The 19,021-nt window shown below is 41.0% G+C and overlaps 1 protein-coding gene across 29 annotated transcripts in view; it reads right to left on the reverse strand.

The window, feature by feature from the left end:
• The window catches only part of RBFOX2 (RNA binding fox-1 homolog 2), a 305,017-nt gene that overhangs the window by 194,086 nt on the left and 91,910 nt on the right, over nt 1–19,021 (reverse strand). For all 29 annotated transcript variants that reach the window (XM_043966382.1, XM_043966384.1, XM_043966378.1 and 26 more), the window contains exon 2: nt 10,046–10,096. In XM_043966382.1, coding sequence (XP_043822317.1) covers nt 10,046–10,096 — 51 coding nt within the window. The remainder of the gene's footprint in view (nt 1–10,045; nt 10,097–19,021) is intronic.

Raw genomic sequence — 19,021 nt, forward strand, 5'->3', positions numbered from 1 at the left:
TTAACTGTATTGATTTAGCCCTTTGTAAAGGGCTTCACACACATCTCTTTTGAACCTTGCAACAATCCCATGAGGTTGAAGATCCTACCAATATTTTTGTTGCCACTCTACAGATAAGTAAACTGAAGCTCAGAAGGGTAACTGGCTTGCCAGAAGTGGCACACTAATGTCAGAGTTGGGACAAAAACTGTACGCCATCCCCTACACCAAGCAACTGCCTTCTAATAATTGGATAATGGAGCTTGTAAAGTGCTATAAGAATGTTAGTAATGGGAGTTATTATTATTATTATTATGAGGATACCATGGCCACCTGAAAGCCCTGACTTGATAAAAGTGATCATTTATAGGGACGCTGGAAGGAAGCAGCTTTTTCCAAGCGTAGGCAAGTAATAAGCAGTAACTCAAAACATCCAAAATGGACTGAATTCCTGAAGTTCAAGCTTCAGTGGTAAAGACAACACCTACATGAACATGGGCACCAATCACAGGATCTGAGAGTTAAAAGGGCCTCTACCTCAGGCCCAAAAGGAACCCCCACTACAATGTACTTTCCAAGTGGTCATTTGGCCTCTGCATGGAGGAATTCCAAAGAGAGGGGATCACTATCTCCCAATATGGCCCTCCTGGCCAGCTGAAATTGATAGGAAATTGTGAGGACAAAAGATAATCAAATACCACAATGTAATTTCACAGAGGGACTATAGTGTTGTCTCCCCTGTGCTCCCATTTTGAAAAGCCAGACTTGAAAGCTTACACCGTCTCCAGTGAATCAAACATTTGCCTTGTTCTAGGCGCCCTCTGCCGACAAGAAACAAACCAGCATGGCTTCATCTGTTCCTCCCCATTTCTCCAACTCCACCCTGAGGCAGGTAAAGCGTTTCCCTCCATGATTCTACTTAGACCTAGGGAGTTTCTAATTATGTAATAATCCCAAATTCATGCATAGAGGAGAAAGACCTTTCCCAGGATTTTTCACCCCCTCCTTTGTTTCTTTTTTTTTTTTGGGGGGGGGGGGGGTATTTGTAATGAATCCCTTCTCTTCAAATAGGAAACTGTAGGAGATAATAGTTACAAGTGGCTAGCCTTAGGAGAGAATAAAGACAATGCTGGGTCTGCAATATGGATTGTATTTAACTGGTGCAGGGAATTCCCTGGTGAGGAAAGCCCCTTTACCACTGTTAAGTTGGCATCTTCTCATCTTAGTATTGCCTGATGTACTCAGAAGTTAAGTGACTTGCCCCAGGTCACGGAGATACTGTGGAAGAGCCAGGACTTGAACCCAGGTCTTTCTGGCCCCATGGCTAGTTCTCTATCCACTAAGCCACACTGCCTTTCTGCATTAATTTTTGCTGATAAAGTATTTAAGCGTTTTCTCAAATAAAAACTGTTGGGAACACTTCTCAGCTTCCATATGGCAGCCCTTTGAAAGACGAAACAAAAGTGGAGTGGCAATCTCATTTCCTCCCTGGAGACAGATTCATTTCCAGGACTGGCTTGGAAGTGAGGAGAAAAGGTGTGGCCTATTAACAGAAGGATCAACATCAGCCCCATCCTAGGTGATCCTCAGTCCCAAAGACCCCTGATGCTCATATAACTAACTCGTGAACCTCTTTATGGGAAGCTTCATAAACATTCAAGGCCATCTAGCTTGTACCCTTGGTTTACTGATGAACAAAACTGAGACTCTGAGAAGTTAAATGATTTGACCAAGGTCACACAACGGAGCAACCAGTGTTTACAATGATCTAGGTTATAGGTGCTCCTATGATACACATTTGGTCTACTATATCATTACCCAAGTAAATATATGTGAAAATGTCAATGGCTTTTAAGAAGATTAAGTCAGGAAAAGCTGCTGAAATTAAAAACATTTAGAAGAATCAGTGTTGCAGATATATATCTATATATAGATATAGATAGATATATTTGGGGGGCATTCAAACAATCAAATTTTTCAAGATCTCTCAAAGAAAAGATTTTTATGGAAAATATAATAGAGAGTGCTCCTACCAAATATAAGCTGTCAGGGAAGACAATAGCCAAGTGCCAACCCATCTGCCTTTCTCATCTTTATGAAAATGGTCTGTGTAGATAAAAAGGACATACCTAATTAAAAACACAAAAGGAAACAAGTAGGTTTCTGCATTAGATTTCCTAAACTATCTGACAGTTTCATAAAAGACTTCCTGCATACGAGCAAAAGAAAGATTTCCTATCACTTGCATGGTTCTTGAAATGATCCAGTTCAAAAATGACAATGTAATGCACCCCAGCATGCTATAATGCTTCCTCAATAAAATGAACCACAGTGCAAGAGTGACTGGTCTAACCATCTTGTACTAGAAAAACAAAATGGATTTTTAAAAAGCATATACCCAGAATAAGTCATGCAGCTAAACTGGCAGCTTGTCACTTTGGTGTCTGTCTCTCCCCACTCCCTACTACACCCCTAACATTCTCACTAGGCAGTGTCTTAGAAAAGCCATGCCAGTGAATTTGGCCTGCTTCCTCATGGGTGTGTGTGTGTTTCATGACAAGCACAAGGAGCATAATTTTCCTGGTTTCTTGCTCAAATTTCCCTTTCCCCAAGGAGAGAGGCAAGGCAGGGTGGAGGAGTGGAAAAGGAAGGCTATGTTAGGCAAGTACAAAACTGGTACAAATCTCCCAATCTCTCTTGAAGCAGTCACTGGGCATGAGTAAAGACAACTGAATGACTGTTTTCACAACCCTTTGCTATGGACTAAGCTATGTATCTTTAGTAGGACAGAAAGCGTCTGGAACCAAGGTGTCAATTGCAAAAGAATCCTTAAGAAATGGAAAATTTAAGAAGAAAAGGTCAGGGGAATGGTGATCCACAAGTCAACTCTGTCAGCTAGTTATTTGAGAAGGTGAGGATAATAACATTTAGCAAGGAAGCACAAACTCATGTTACTTCATTCTATTTACCTGCTTCGGGGTCCAAAGGACTTAAATATCATTTAAAAATAGGGGAAATATATATGGCCAAAAAATCATGGCTCGGTATTAGTATAGAAGAGAAAATTTCTAGAATCTTAATTTCATCTTTTCTCTCCAATGGTATCAATATTCTGACAATTATAGGACTCCCTAAAAATCTACTCCTGTCAATATGGTGTGCATAGGTTGACGGACATATTGAATATGCTCATGAGGATGCGCAGGTGTTTTTGCCATCAGTCTCATCACTCTATGTATTTTAATACCATGTTAACAACAAATCAAGTTCTGGTAGAGACTGGTAGAAACTGCCAAAGACACACAGCACAAGTCACATAGCTTGAGAGAGAAGAGGACTAACTGACCAGTGTTGCTGCAGAACACTTCCTCCACTAGAGGGCAGAATAACAACACAACAGAAAGAGTCACGCCCCACAAGATACCTGAACAAGTCTTGCACAAAAGTTGAAGCATAAAGTAAGAAATATATTTCAAAAGGTGTTTTTCTAAACATTTTTCACTAATGCTCCCCCCCCAAAAAAATCACCAAAGTAGGAAGAAAAAGGACCATGTTCCTGCAATTTTAGAACAAAGGGAACACTTAAAAAAAATTTTGTTCAATTTTATTTTCAGTTCCAAATTCTTTCCTTGTCCCCACCGACTGAGAAGGCAAGAAAAACCAAACCCATAACAAAAATGAATTCAAGAAAATAATCTTCTGCATTGGGAGGGAGTAAGGGAGGGGCAAGGGGAAGAAGGAGGGAAGAAAGGGGAGGAATGGAATGAGGGAGGGAGGAAAAATCAACTTCAAGCCATACTCCAAGTCCATAAATTCTGTACTTGGAGGTGGATAGCATTTTTTTTTAAATCACGAGTCACATGGGTCAAAGGGTATGATCACTTTTATAGCTTTGAAGGCATAGTTCCAAATTGTTTTACAGAATGGCTGGACTAGTACACAGTTCCATCAACAATGTATTAGTGTGTGTTTTCCCAAATCCCCTCCAACATTTGTCATTTTCCTTTTATGTCATCTTAGCCAAACTGGAAAGTGTGAGGTGGTACCTCAGAATTGTTTTAATTTACATTTCAAGATAAAATTGTTTCACGGGTTTCAATGAAACCTGACAGAGCTCTCTTCTCTCTCTTAAACAATGACAGCATTCCACATTTCTGGTTGTCAACATTGTTTTCTATTCCATACCACATCTGGGATCCATTCCCCATTTAGCTATCCCATTCAACCCAATCAAGATGAAAAGATTAGCTGCTGACACAAACAGATGATGGATCTGTCTCCTTTATCTGTGTACAAGGTCATAGTGGGGGAAGTTTGGGATGCATTCAAGAGAAGTCAGAACACAGATTCTAGGTCAAGCTCTGCCACTTGGTTCATGACTCTAAACAATCTGTCTCATCTGTGAAATGAGAATTATAATCCTTCATACCCATTTCAAATAGAAATTCTGAGGACCAAACAAAAGGATATTTGTGAAAGCACTCTGAAAGGCTGAAGTTCAATATGGACCGACTATCTCATAATGGGAAAGTGATTATTAGAAGTCAACTGAGGGCGGCTAGATGGCACAGTGGATAGAGCACCGGCCCTGGAGTCAGGAGTAGCTGAGTTCAAATCCGGCCTCAGACACTTAACACTTACTAGCTGTGTGACCCTGGGCAAGTCACTTAACCCCAATTGCCTCACTAAAAAAAAAGAAATCAACTGAATAGGCCTGCCTGAAAAGTTCAAAATTCTTGTAAGTAGGGGACAAAATTGGGGCAAGAAGGGCAAAAGAAAAACCACAGGTTCAAATTCACTTTCCCCCTCCCTTTCAAGGCTTCTGGATTTGCTGTGACACACTGCACAAGATGCCAGGCTGAGGCTCTGTTCTGACTGCCTATAGACTGAGAAATGCCCCAAAGTGGGACCTTGCAAAGCTAGGCACACTCAATGGCAGGACGCATCCAATCCTTGGCTATTTGTACTTTGCTCAAGCACTGCTTCCAAGACTGACAAGAAGACGACTGAAAACTGCTTGATGTCAACCTATCATTAACAGAGACAAGAGAGCCTCAAAGGAAATTACCAAGATCTCCCACCATGGCATAACGTCTACATGGCCAGCAGGAGATTGAGCAAAGGAATCTGAAGAAAAGTCTGAGAAATGATCAACGGTGTCCCTGCCATAGCAGAAAAAAAATGAATAAATACAGCATTTTCAAGTACAGAGACAAGCTTCTATATTTTCCCAAACTCCTCTTGCCTCCCCTTGCTTCCTTGCTTATTGATCTGTGTTCCTCTGTAGACCGCTACTTGAATGCAATGCACATTCAGATCCTTTTCAACTGAGCTCATTTTGACACTCCCTTCAAGTGTAAAAGAATTAGTTTTCACCTTCTCAATGTAACAAAGCCTTAGAAATAGCCATTTACCTATGGTGAAGAGCAATTGGTGGCATTAAATAAGCAAAGACTCAAATACTAACCAACTGCAAAATACAAGATGCACGAAGGGAGGGGCAGGAATAGGGGTGGCAAAAAGATGAGACTAGACAATCATTCGGGGGGGGGGGGCGGGGGGAATGTGGGGACTGCAAGCTGTATAGGTCACTGGTGAAAGAAATCAGCCAAAATGGTTAATGAAATTTTATTTCATTAATCGCCAAGACACACAAGTGAATCGTTGCACTGATCTAGCAGATGAAGCACCAGGCCTGGAGTCAGGAAGACCTGAGTTCAAAACCTGCCTCGGACATTTGTTAGCTGTCTGATCCTGCAAGTCACTTAACCTCTGTTTGCCTCAGTTTCCTCAACTGTAAAGTGAGAAGAATAATAGCACCTCCTGCATGGAGTCGTTGTGAGTATCAGATGAGCTCGTATTTGTTCTGAAGTATCCAGCACGGTGACTGGCAAAGAGCATCCCCCAAAGACCTAGAAAATGCCCTAGACTGAATCCTGACACAGCCACAGAAGAGCTTGCCAGAGGCAAAGCAACAGAAGGGTCTGTGGACACTGGGGCTAGGTCAAGCCGGAGCACTCCAGCAGCCCAGCAGAGCCAGAGTGCCAGGGCGACAGGAGGCTAGAGGCCCCTAACAGGGCACCTCTAGACCAATACCAAGGAACTGCCATGGGACAGGTGGGAGCTGGCATCTGGGTCGCCCACTCAGCAGTGGAGTTCATGGCAAGAAGGGCCTCAGCCATCTATACAAAGACAGGACGAAGTTCAGAAGCTGCTTGCAAGCAGCAGCCCTATGACGCAGATCTCAGGCACAAAGCGGGGTCTCATGTCCAGCCAGAGACTTTGCCTGATAGGGGTGGAGGAGTCCAGCAGTATCTGCTCTTGTGAGGGATGCAAGTGGGGGCAGGGAGAGGGCACAAGCAACTGTGCACACAGGAATCAGACCCCTTCAGGTCCCCAGCCTATCCCCAAGATACTGGAATAATATAACATTTTATTCCCCAAGAGAGTAACAGAAGGATGAGTCAGGAAGTTGGCTGAAAGAATGGAGAGTACACAGTAGTTGTGCATACATATCCCACCATAAGGACCTATTAGTAGCAGGGATTATTATATTATAGTAGCAGGGATGCTTGAGACACATACACAGAAGCAAGAAAAGAGTTTTTAAATAGTTTTATAAATGGAATGAGAGTGCTTGAAGAAAATTTGTATAAGAAATGAAAGTTATGGAAAGAAGAATTGAAAAGGAAATTAAAAGCTTGAAACAAAAGGTACAAAACCTTGCCTGAGCAAAAAAAATCTGAATGGATCAAATAGAAATCAATGATTCCATGAGATCACTATAAATATGAAAACAAGGTCAAGAGACTGAAAAAAAAAAAAAGAAGAAGAAAATGTAAGGTGTCTCCTAGCAAAACAACTGACCCAAAAAACAGAACAAGGAGAAAAAAAATCACTGGACCATGTAATGCTATGACCAAAAAAGAAAAAAAAAACAAGGCCTAGCCATCTCATTTCAAGAAATCGTACAAGAGGGGCAGCTAGGTGGCTCAGTGGATAAAGCTCCGGCCCTGGATTCAGGAGTACCTGAGTTCAAATCCTCAGACACTTAACACTTACTAGCTGTGTGACCCTGGGCAAGTCACTTAACCCCAATTGCCTCACTAAAAAAAAAAAAAGAAAAAGAAAAAGAAATCGTTCAAGAAAACTGCCCAGATCTCTTAGAACCCGAGAGTAAAGTGGAAATAGGAAGAATTCACTGGTCACCTCCTGAAAGAAACCACAAAATGAAAATCCCAGGAACATTATGGCTGAAGTCCAGAGTTTTCAGGTCAAAGAAATGATCCTGCAAGTAGCCAGAAAGAAAGAATTCAAGTACTGAGAAGCTGTAGTCAGGATCATATATGATTTAGTAGTCACCAATATAAAGGAGCAGAGAACTTGGACTATGATGTTCCAGAAGGCAAAGGATATGGGCTTAGAGGCAAGAATAAATTACCCAGCAAAATTGAGTACAGTCCTATGGGGGGAAAATGAACTTTTAATGAGAGGACTCTCAAACATTCTTAATGAAAAGACCTGAACTGCATAGAAACTCTGAAGTTCAATCACAGGAGTGAAGAGAAAACATAAAAAGGTGAACAGCATACACAATGTTAAGGGACTAAACAAGGATAAACTGCTTCCATTTAAATAGAGGGAGAGGATCCATGTGTCCCCTCTGAACCCTATCATCCTCAGGGGTCACAGAGGGAGTCCAATTAAACAAGGCCTGAGAATGATTCTGTGAGGTTTTGATGATCTTGAGAGAAAAATGGAAAGAACAAGGAAAAGGAATTGAGGGGAAAGGGGACAGTAGAGAAAAAGTCTTTCCCATAATCAGGGTGTAGAAAGAGTCTATACAAACAAAGAGATGTGGGGAGCTCCTGACACTTGAATCTTATTCTCATTTGAATTAATCAAAGGAGGAAAGAAGACACAGACCAGGCTAGAGAAATTCATTTCGCTCAACAGGGAAATGGGAGAAAGGAGAAAAGGGAGAATGAGGAGGGTGAATGAAGGGAGGGATTAGTCCCTAAGCAATACAAACTCTAACTAAGCATCAACAAAAATATTTATAAGTCTTTGAGGTGGCAAATAATGGGAGCGGGAGTGGGGGTGTCCAGCAACTGGGAAATGGATGAACAAGTTTTGGTAAATAAAAGTGATGGAGTATTACTGTGTTGTAATCAACATGATAATCAACCAGGATTCCAGAGAACTAATGTTAAAATGTTTTCCCACCTCCTGATGGAGGTGAAAGGGTACATAAATACAGGCATCTGTGTGTATGGAATATAGAAATTTGGGGTTTGGATTTTTTTGTTGTCTTTACTGATTGTAGTTGTTTGTAATGGGTGTAGATTTTCTTGTGTCGTCAATGGCATGGAGAAGAAGACAGAGGTGGGGTGAGAAAGTAAGGAAGAAAGAAAGGAAGTTTGGGAAATCTGACCAAGCACAATGCCTGAGGACGCCACACCACAACAACCCTAGTAAAGGCTTGCACAGCTGCAAAGAGCCTCATGTTTGGGCTCCTTGGGTCTCTCTGTATTCTAATCCATTTCTCCAAAAAGCTGCTAAAATGATTTCCTTAAAGCCTACATCTGATAATGTCATTCCCCTGTTCAATAAAATCTAGGGGCTCCCTATCTCAAATACCATTTGCAATCTAGATGAAAACTGTCCTGATCCTCATAGTTGCCAGTGTCTCCCTGACCAAAAATTACCCTGTATTTATTTTGTATGTACTTATAACATAAACATGTTTCCCCCCTAATAAAATATAAGCTCTTTGTGAGCAGGATAGTTTTGCCAATCTCAGCTCCTAGCATGGCATATTGTAAATGCCCGATGACATATTTAATAAGCGCTTAATAAATGTTTGGTGACTAACTGAAAAGGAGGAGCTGGCCTCAGCTTTCCATTTACCATTCATTCTACTGCTACAGAGCCTATAAAGAAACCAGTCAGATGACCAAGCCAACTAGTAGTGGAATACTCTGGCAGCCCTACAAAGAATCTTGTCCCACCACTAAGAGATACATTTCAGTAGAACCATTTTACATTAAAATGTAAATGTCCAGCAACTTGAATACCCTAAAAGAGACAGGAAGGGGAAACCCAGGCAAATCTCAATCCTCAAACTCTCATAGCAGAAGAACATTAGAACCTCTATTCCCAAATAAGCAATCACACTTCCATCCCTTTATGGGCAGGGAATTCGGCTGTTTCCCCAGCTTTGTAAACCCACTGCCTAGCACAGTGCTTTACGCAAAGCAGATAGAAAGACGTGTTCAGTCAAAACTGAATCATAACTTTATCTAACAGAAACATCATCAATTTAAAAGTAGCCTGGACCAGTGTGCCAGCATGGCACCTGAAGTGCTTCTGCTCTAGTCCAAACAAAGGCATGGGCCCAACCCATTGTCAACCAGCCATCCCAAGCAACCCCAACCCACGACCAAGCAGCCAGCCCAAGCCACCCCAACCCACGGCCAAGCAGCCAGCCCAAGCCACCCCAACCCACGGCCAAGCAGCCTGCCCAAGCAACCCCAACCCATGGCCAATCAGCCATCCCAAGCCACCCCATGCCCTTCATCATCATTCTCTATCCAACAGGAAGCTGGCAGGACCTTTCCCACATCATATTTCCATGCTTCCATTGTGCTGGATTCTCCAAGGAGAATCCTAGGATGCAACTGTCCCAATAGAAATAAAGACCAGGGGGCCAAGAAAATTTATGTGGGAATTTGAGTTGTGTTTGGATCCATAAGACACTGGAAAACTCAAGTCAGGAAATTATTTTATAAGTTCAAAGAAAAAGTGGAAAATCTGTTATACTCAACTCTCAGCACCATACTTCCGAGGTCTGGCCATTTCTTACAGTTCCCCACTGACTAAAAGCCAGGAAAAAAAGAGTATTTCATTTGCAGCTCTCCAAGTGTCTGCCTGAAAAAATGAGCCACAACACTCTCGAAAATAAAAATTCATGTCAGGAAATGCCCTCTGCCCCAGCATCCATGGATCTCACAAACACATTCATTTACACACACCCCACTCTGGAGACAAAATAACAGATTCCTACCTGGCTGTCCCTCGCTGGGAATCCATGATAACCTGGGGTCAGTGACTCGTTCTAAAAGAAAAGGATTTTTTAAATGGTAAATGAGAAGAAACAATGCTTTAGTAGCCTGAGACCACACCTGCCCCATCACCCAAGAGATATGATACAAAATCCCATCCCTCTGACCCAGGCTATGCCATAACCTTGCTCCACTCTAATTAATAACATGACACACATCTTGTAATAGACCTTTTACCCCAACCAAAACAATTTATTTATTTTCTTGCAGAATTCTGTTCTTCCTTCTCCAAACACACGCCTGAAAAAATTCTGCCACTTCCCTCTAATTCTGCATCCCTTTAGTCCTTTCAAAGTACACTGCGGTTTTAGTTCCATAGAAGACTTCTCTGACCCAGGGCTGCTGATTCCCTTACACCACCCCAATGCAACCAAATAATCCTCTTTTGCTTATCCATATTAATATGGACTTAGTCAGATATATATTAAACACTTACTATATGCCAGATATTGTGCTAAACAGAGGATACAAAGAAAGTCAGAAATATGTTCACTACATCCTCAGAAAGATCACATTCTAATGGGGAGGGGGGGGAGACTATGTCCATATGTACAAGGAAGATACAGACAGTAGAAATCTTGAGTAATTTCAGAGTAAAGGGGGGGGGGGGCAAGGAGAGAAGGAGAGAACGGCATGGCAGGAGGCCATGAACTGAATCTTGAAGGTTAAATGACTTGTAGGTAGTGAACGTGAGACTGTTTTACAAAGATAGTGTGAATTGTATTTGAACATTAAAACTGCAAGATTACTTTCTAATTAGTAACTATGAATCCTGAAATCAGTGTTCCACAAGAGGCAATTCTTTTTTTTTTTTTTAAGTGAGGCAATTGGGGTTAAGTGACTCTCCCAGGGTCACACAGCTGGTAAGTGTTAAGTGTATGAGGCCGGATTTGAACTCAGGTCCTCCTGAATCCAGAGCCAGTGCTCTATCCACTGTGCCATCTAGCTGCCCAAGAGGCAATTCTTAGACTTCAAAAATTAGTATTTTTGAAATCCAAGTAACTATAGTATCCCTAAAACTATGAATGAGTTACACCAAATGATTATTGTTATCTCTTCCACATTGGGAGTTAGGGGAGTGACACCCTCTCAATCTAGAAAATCCACATATAATTTTTTGGTCCTCCCCTCATACCAGAGAAGTCTGAATTATTATATTAAAAGATAAAATATCCTGATATTATACAATACTATACTATATTTTATGCATTTCTAAGTTTCTAAACTTTTTTCTGTCTTATCTGCTGCTTCCTCAAAACTCCCCCCAAATTCCCATTTAATTCCTTATGCCAGCCCACGATATATTGAAGCCACTGCAGGGAAAAGCACGATGTGGAAGGGACACGGGTATGATCAAAAGTTGTACTCACTCCAAAAACGATGGTAGATCACAAAGGAACTGTATCCATCCTCAGTCCTTTAATCGTGACTCATTCCTGAGGTCAGAGCCAAGATAGCACAGCCAAGATGAGAGAGCCAAGGCAGAGACTTGCCAGAACTCTCCCAAATTCCTCCCCCCCCCAAATTAAAATAATGCCTCAAAACAAATTCTGCAGCAGCAGAATCAACAAAAGGATGAGCTGAAATAATTATTCAGCACAAGACCACTTAGAAGATTGGCATGAAAGTTCTGTCTCACCAGAGTGAGAGTGAAGAACAGTCTAGCATAGGCCCTGTCCATGCAGGCCCCACTCCAGGCCAGCCAGCAACAGACCCTGGGGGTGATGAATCAGCTCAAGTGGCTTTGGGAATTCTTGGTCCAGGCAGTATCTGGTCAGAAGGAGATTACAGGGGATCTTTTGCTAGTGCTGGGAGCAAGACTCCATTGCATTGCCCACAGGCAGTTTCAGATTGCAGTCCCAGAGTGAGGAGCACCCGTGGTCACAGTTCTAGGGAGGAAAAGAGTGCTTTTGGTCACTCACAGACCAGAGCAGAGGCCAGGAAAGCAGTGACCATACCTCTCATTAGATCATACCACCTTGGAAGAACTGAAAACTCACAGACCCTCAGAACTAGCTCTGAAAACAGCAGCACACACACACACACACACACACACACACACACACACACACACACACACACAAATCCCAACAAAACAAAATAAAACCCTAAAACTTGCGACAGTGCCCCCTCTATCCCAGAAGCCTTAACATAAAAAGTTATAAGTTAAGAAATAGGATGGGGAAATGAGCAAATGATAAAAAAAGAAACCAACCACAGAAAGATACTATGGTGACTAGGAAGATCAAAACAGAAGACACCAAAATCAAAGCACCAACATGCAAAGCCTCAAAGAAAAATATGAATTGGTCTCAGACCCTGGAAGAGCTGAAAAATCGTTTTTTAAATCAAGAGAGGTAGAGGAAAATCTGGGGGGTGGGGGAAGAGTGATAGAAGGAAATAATGACAAAAGAGTCAACAGCTTGGTAAAGGAGGCAGAAAAACATACTAACAAAAAAAAATACCTTAAAAAACAGAATAGGCCAAATGGTAAAAGAAGCCCAAACATCCACTGAAGAGAAGAACTCTTAAAAAGCAGAATTGGCCAAATGGAAAAGGAGGTTCACTGAATAAAATAATTCCTTAAAAATGAGAATGGGCAAGTGGAAGCTAATGACTCAATGAGACATCAAGAAACAATAAAACAAAATCAAAAGAATGCAAAAATAGAAGAAAATGTGAAATATCTCATTAAAAAAAGATAAATATCTTATGCAAAAAAAATCTCATGGAAAATAGATCAAGGACAAATAATTTAAGAATTACTGGACTACCTGAAAGACATGATTTTTAAAAAGAGCCTAAACATCATCTTTCAAGAAATTATCAAGGAAAACTGCTCTGATATCCTAGAGCCAGAGGGTAAAAAAGAAATTGAAAAAAATCCACCAATCACCTCCTGAAAGAGATCCCAAAATGAAGACTCCAAGGAATATTGTTAGGGTAATTAAAAGGAATATACAAAGACAGAGGACACAGGTGTGAGATGACTATGATGGGTACGAAAAAGGGATACACTCAGAGAAGAGAAAAGGGAGAAGTAGAATGTGGCAAATTATCTCACATAAAAGAGCTTTTACAGTGGAGGTGAAAATGAGGGAAGGAGGTAGTGGGCAACACTTGAACCTTACTCTCATCAGAATTGGCTCTAAGAGGAAATAACATACATACTTATTTGGATATAGAAATCTTACCCTACATGGAACTCAACCATAAAATGGAAGAAGATAGCAGAGTGGATTTAAGAATCAGAATTCTGGGGCAGCTAGGTGGCACAGTGGATAGAGCACTGGCCCTGGAGTCAGGAGTACCTGAGTTCAAATCCGGCCTCAGACACTTGACACTAGCTGTGTGACCCTGGGCAAGTCACTTAACCCCCATTGCCCCGCAAAAAATAAAAAAATAAAATAAAATGAATCAGAATTCTACAGATTGAAGCATAATTTCTTTGTTAGTTCCTTTATTTGAAGTTTTGTTTTGTCTGTTTTCTTTCACAACCTGGTTAATGTGGAAATGTTTTGCATGACTGCTCATGTATAGCTTATGTTGAATTGCTTGAGTTCTTGGCAGGGGAAGTGGGGGGCACGGAGGGAGGAAGAGAATTTGGAACACAAAGCTTAAAAAAATTTGGTGTCAAAATTTGTATTTACATGTAATTTGACAAAGTAAAACTTAATGGGAGAAATTTTTTTTAAAAAAGAATCAGAATTCTATATTATGTGCTTTACAAGCAACATACTTGAAGCAAAAAAATACACAGAATAATAGTAAGGTGCTGAAGCAGAATATATTTTGTTTTAGCTGAAACAAAAAAAGGAGGGGTAGCAATCAGGATCTCAGGTAAAGCATAAGTAAACATAGATCTATTTGAAAAAGAAAAGCAAGGAAACTACATTTTTCTAAAAAGTACCACTGACAATGAAATAATACCAATACTGAACATATATACACCAAATGGTATAGCATTCATTCTTTTTTTTTTTAAGTGAGGCAACTGGGGTTAAGTGACTTGCCCAGGGTCACACAGCTAGTAAGTGTTAAGTGTCTGAGGCTGGATTTGAACTCAGGTACTCCTGACTCCAGGGCCAGTGCTCTATCCACTGCGCCACCTAGCTGCCCCAGCATTCATTCTTTTTTTTTTATGAGCTTTTTATTCTTTTTTTTTTTTTTTTGGTGAGGCAATTGGGGTTAAGTGACTTGCCCAGGGTCATACAGCTAGTTAAGTATCAAGTGTCTGAGGCTGGATTTGAACTCAGGTCCTCCTGAATCCAGGGCCGGTACTCTATCCACTGTGCCACCTAGCTGCCCCTAATAGCTGCTCACTTAATTTTTTTTAATTTTTTTTTTACATATAAGGTATTTAATTTTTTCTGTTACATGTAAAGATAGTTCTCAATTTTTGTTTATACAAGCTTTACAATTTCAGATTTTTCTCCCTCCCTCCCCTCCCTCCCCTAGACAGCAGGTAATCTGATATAGGTTATATCTATATATCTATATACATATACATATAGATAGATAGATATATACATATATATATATACACATAATAACATTAATCCTATTTCTGCATTAATCCTGTTACAAGAGAAAAAAATCAGAGCAGTGATGCAAAACCTCAAAATAGAAAAAAAAAAAAACAACAGCACCCAAAACAAAAGAAATAGTATGGTTCAATCAGCATCTATAATCCACAGTTCTTTTTTTTTTTTTCTTGGATTTGGAGATCCTCTTCTATCATGAGTTCCCTGGAACTCTTCTGTACCATTGCATTGGTGAGAAGAATATAGTCCATCACAGTAGGTCAACACTCAATGTTGATGATACTGTGTACAATGTTTTTCTGGTTCTGCTCATCTCACTCATCATCAGCTCACGTAAGACCCTCCAGGTTTCTCTGAACTCCTCCTGCTCATTATTTCTTACAGCACAGTAGTATTCCATTGTATTCATATACCACAACTTGTCCAGCCATTCCCCAATTGATGGGCACCCCCTCAACTTCCAATTCCTTGCTACCACGTAAAGAGCAGCTATAAATATTTTTGTACGCCCAGCATTCATTCTTAAAAGAAAAGTTAAATGAGTTACCGGAGAGAGTAAAACTGTAGTAGTGGGAGAGCTCAACTTTCCCCTCTCAGAACTAGATAAATCTAACCAAAAAAAATAAACCAGAAAGAAGTTAAGGAGATGAACAGAATTTTAGAAAAGTTAAAGAAAACAGACCTCTGGAGAAATATGAATGGGAATAGAAAGGAGTATACCATTTTCTCAGATGTACAAAGCACTTTCACAAAAACTGACCATATATTAAAGCATAAAATCCTCACAAGTAAATGCAGAAAAGCAGAAATATTAAATGCATCCTTTTTCAGACCATAATGCAATAAAAATTATATTCAATAAAGGGTTGTGGAAGTATAGATTAAAAGTTAAGTGAGGGGCAGCTAGGTGGCACAGTGGATAGAGCACCGGCCCTGGAGTCAGGAGTACCTGGGTTCAAATCCGGCCTCAGACACTTGACATTTACTAGCTCTGTGACCCTGGGCAAGTCACTTAACCCCCACTGCCCTGCAAAAAAAAAAAAAGTTAATTGAAAACTAAATAACCTAATCCTAAAGATGGAGTGGGTCAAAGAACAAGTCATAGAAATAATCAATAATGTAATTAAAGAGAATAACAACAATGAGACAACATACCAAAATTTGTAGGATGCAGCCAAAACAAAACTTGGGGGAAAATTTATATCTCTAAATACATCAGTAAAATAGAGAAAGAGCAGATCAATGAACTAGGCATGCCATTAGGAGAAAAAAAAACAAACCACTCTGATCTACACCCACTACTTCCCACTATTCACTTTCCACTCACTTCCAGGCTCTTTGTAGTTGTGAGCTCTCAAGTCATCAATCCCTCCCCACCACATATACAAATGACTGAAAATGCTCTTCACTGCTACATCAGATGAATGGCCTTTTCTTGGCCTTTAGCCTCTTGTCCCTCTACACAGTGGGAGAGCCTGGTGACTGCCCCTTTTTCTGGCTACTCTCGCCTCCCCGAGTTTTCGTGATACTGCTCTGTTGTGGTTCTCTCTCCTCCTTTCTGTCCAGGAACATTTCTGTTCTGGACAGTCTCTTTTCTACCCTGAGTGATCTCATCCAGCTTTCAGACTCAACTATCATCTCCATAAAACCCAACCTCCTCTCTTGGGCATTTAACCCTGAGACCTGTCTTTCCAGGCTAAGTACACATCACTTCTCTTCATGAATTCTACATTCCAGCCAAACAGGTCCACAGACAAGATGGCACCACTTCCTACTTCCGGGCTATTGGTTGCAAGGCTGCCTGTCCCTCACAGGTAAAATACTCTCTCCCTGCTCCCTGTCTCACAGAACCCTTGGGTCCCATCATGGGTCAGCTCCAGTGCCACCTCCTTCAGGGGACCTTTGCTGCTTCCCCCAGTTATCAGCACATTCCTTGCTATAAATAATTTTAATATTTGTATTTCCTTATTTGTGAAATGTTTTATCTCATCCTCCCCCACAGAATTGAAGCTCCTCCCACTCAGGGACTGTTTCATTTTTATTTTTGTACCCTAACACCAAGCACAGTGTCTGGCCATTGTAGCCACTCCATAAATGCTAAATGATTGATTGACCAAGGTGAGATGGCCAACTATTGAGCATCTTTGTTGCTTTGCCTTGTACAAGAAGACAAGTCATCTTTGCAAAGAAAGTACAGAAAAGAAAAGGAATATACAAATGATTCTTTCCTAAGACTACAGGAAAGAAGTAGAAACAGAATGGATTCATTGACCAAACCCATCTGTAGCAGCAACAGTGAATTTTTACATCCTTTTCCATGAAATAGCCCAGTACAATGAGAAAACCACTGACTTGGCTGAGGGAAGTTCAGTAGGAGGAAGAAGGGGTGTGTCAAGAGACTTGGATTCTTATTCCATTTCATAATCTGAATGTATGTCTTTGGGCAAGTCACCTTACTTTTCTTGTCTCAGCATTCTCTTACAAATGATGAACACTAGATGAGAGGGTCTCTGAGGCCCTTTTTAATCTCCAGTCTCCTACTCTAATATCTTAACTGAAAGTCCTAAAACCCATGCTTCCAGACCCCTAGCCCAGTGGTCTTTCCAGAGCACTACCCTCAGGACCAGCAGAAACAAAGGACAGTCTGGAGTCCACATAATTCAAGGAATCAAATGTTGTAACTGATCTGAATGTCAAAGGGAGAAAAGAGGGAAGAGGAGATGGGGAGAGAGAGCTGTTACTTTAGTTAAGTAGGAATGAAGGAACAAGGCTTAAGAAAATTTGTCTGCTACTTGCTTTCAGATTCTTATGTAAATAAATTCCAACATGCAAAAACAAATAAATACATTCTCAGCCTAAGTCGGGGAAGGAGGTGATGCAGATGTGAAAAGCAGAGCAGGACAGACGAGGCACAAAGGAAATACTGAAGTCAAGTGTAAGCAATGGACTTATTGGGTATCTTTGAGCCAAACTCCCAAAGACAAGGAAGAAGGAACATTTCTTAAGTAATGGGATCTACCTTTAGAGCTACAGAGGACCTTGGAGGTCATCTAGCCTAGCATCCTTTGGATAGTGGAAAACCAGAGGCCCTATGAGGCTACAGGCCTTGCTCACAGTCCCAGAGATAGTAAGTGTCAGAGACAGTATCTAAAATTCCAATTTCTGACTCAAACCCAAGCATTCTTTGCACTGGACCATGCTGTCCTTTCAATTTCTCATCCAACGGCCCTGGCTGTGTCATTTTTTTAACAGGAAAATATGAAGAACCTACATCTTGTTTCCATCTGAGATTCTAAATAAATGAATGGATAGATAGATAAATGGGTGCCAGCATTGTCCTGCTCATCTAAAGAAAGGTTCAATTTGCTTCTCCTAAAAAACTAGCATGGCAGCTCCCACTTCTGTACAGCAAATATGCCTTATATAAGACCTAGCTCTTGGTGCAGTGGATAAAGCACTGGCCCTGGATTCAGGAGGACCCAAGTTCAAATCTGACCTCAGACACTTGACATTTATTAGCAAGTCACTTAACCCTCATTGCCCTGCAAAAACAAAACAAAACAAAACAAAACAAAAGACCTAGCTCTGGGTTTGGAGTTTGAGGACCTGAGGTGGAACCCCAGCTCTGCTACACAAGGGACCTCAGGCAAGTCACTTTCCCTTCTGGACCTGTTTTATCTATAAAATGAGTGTTAGATTGCTGTGTCCAAGGCCCTTCAACTCTAAGTCTTTACGCTACAAACCTACTGCCATTTAGTAGTTTTGTGAACTTGGGGAAATCACTTTGTTCAGCCTCAATTTCCTCATCTGTAAAATGGGAGTGATAATTACTCACACTACCTAGTTGTCAGTGCTGTGAGAAAAGCAGTATAAACTGTGGAACATTATATTTAAGTGACTAGCTAGCAACACTTCTGACTGCTTTCTTACCAAAATTGCTATTACCTAAGGCAGCATATATCTTCTGTGTGAAAAGAAGTAATGAGGGTTCATGCTATGAACTTCCTCACATTCGTTTCTGCAGGTCAAAAAGAATGGGCTCAGAAGTGTACCTGTAGTTAGGATACCTGGGTTCCAATCACAGGATCACCGTTCTAGGGCTGGATGGGACTGAAGTTCAACTCGTCCCAAACCCTCACTTTACAGACAAAGAAACCGAGGCCCAGAGAGATGATATGGCTTGTCTGAGGTCACACAGGTAGATCATGGCAGAGTCAGTATTCAAGCCATGGTCTTCTGGCTCCCTATCCCAGACTCTTTTCCAAGATACCACAAGGCCTTCACCAATCTTGGCTGGGGGACCTCTGCTCCAAAACCCTCTTTCACAAGGTTGCTAAGGGTACAAGTACTTTGTAAACCTTAAAGTGCCATAAA

The sequence above is a fragment of the Dromiciops gliroides genome, chromosome 5 (assembly GCF_019393635.1).
Source record: "Dromiciops gliroides isolate mDroGli1 chromosome 5, mDroGli1.pri, whole genome shotgun sequence".
NCBI classification, from domain to species: domain Eukaryota; kingdom Metazoa; phylum Chordata; class Mammalia; order Microbiotheria; family Microbiotheriidae; genus Dromiciops; species Dromiciops gliroides.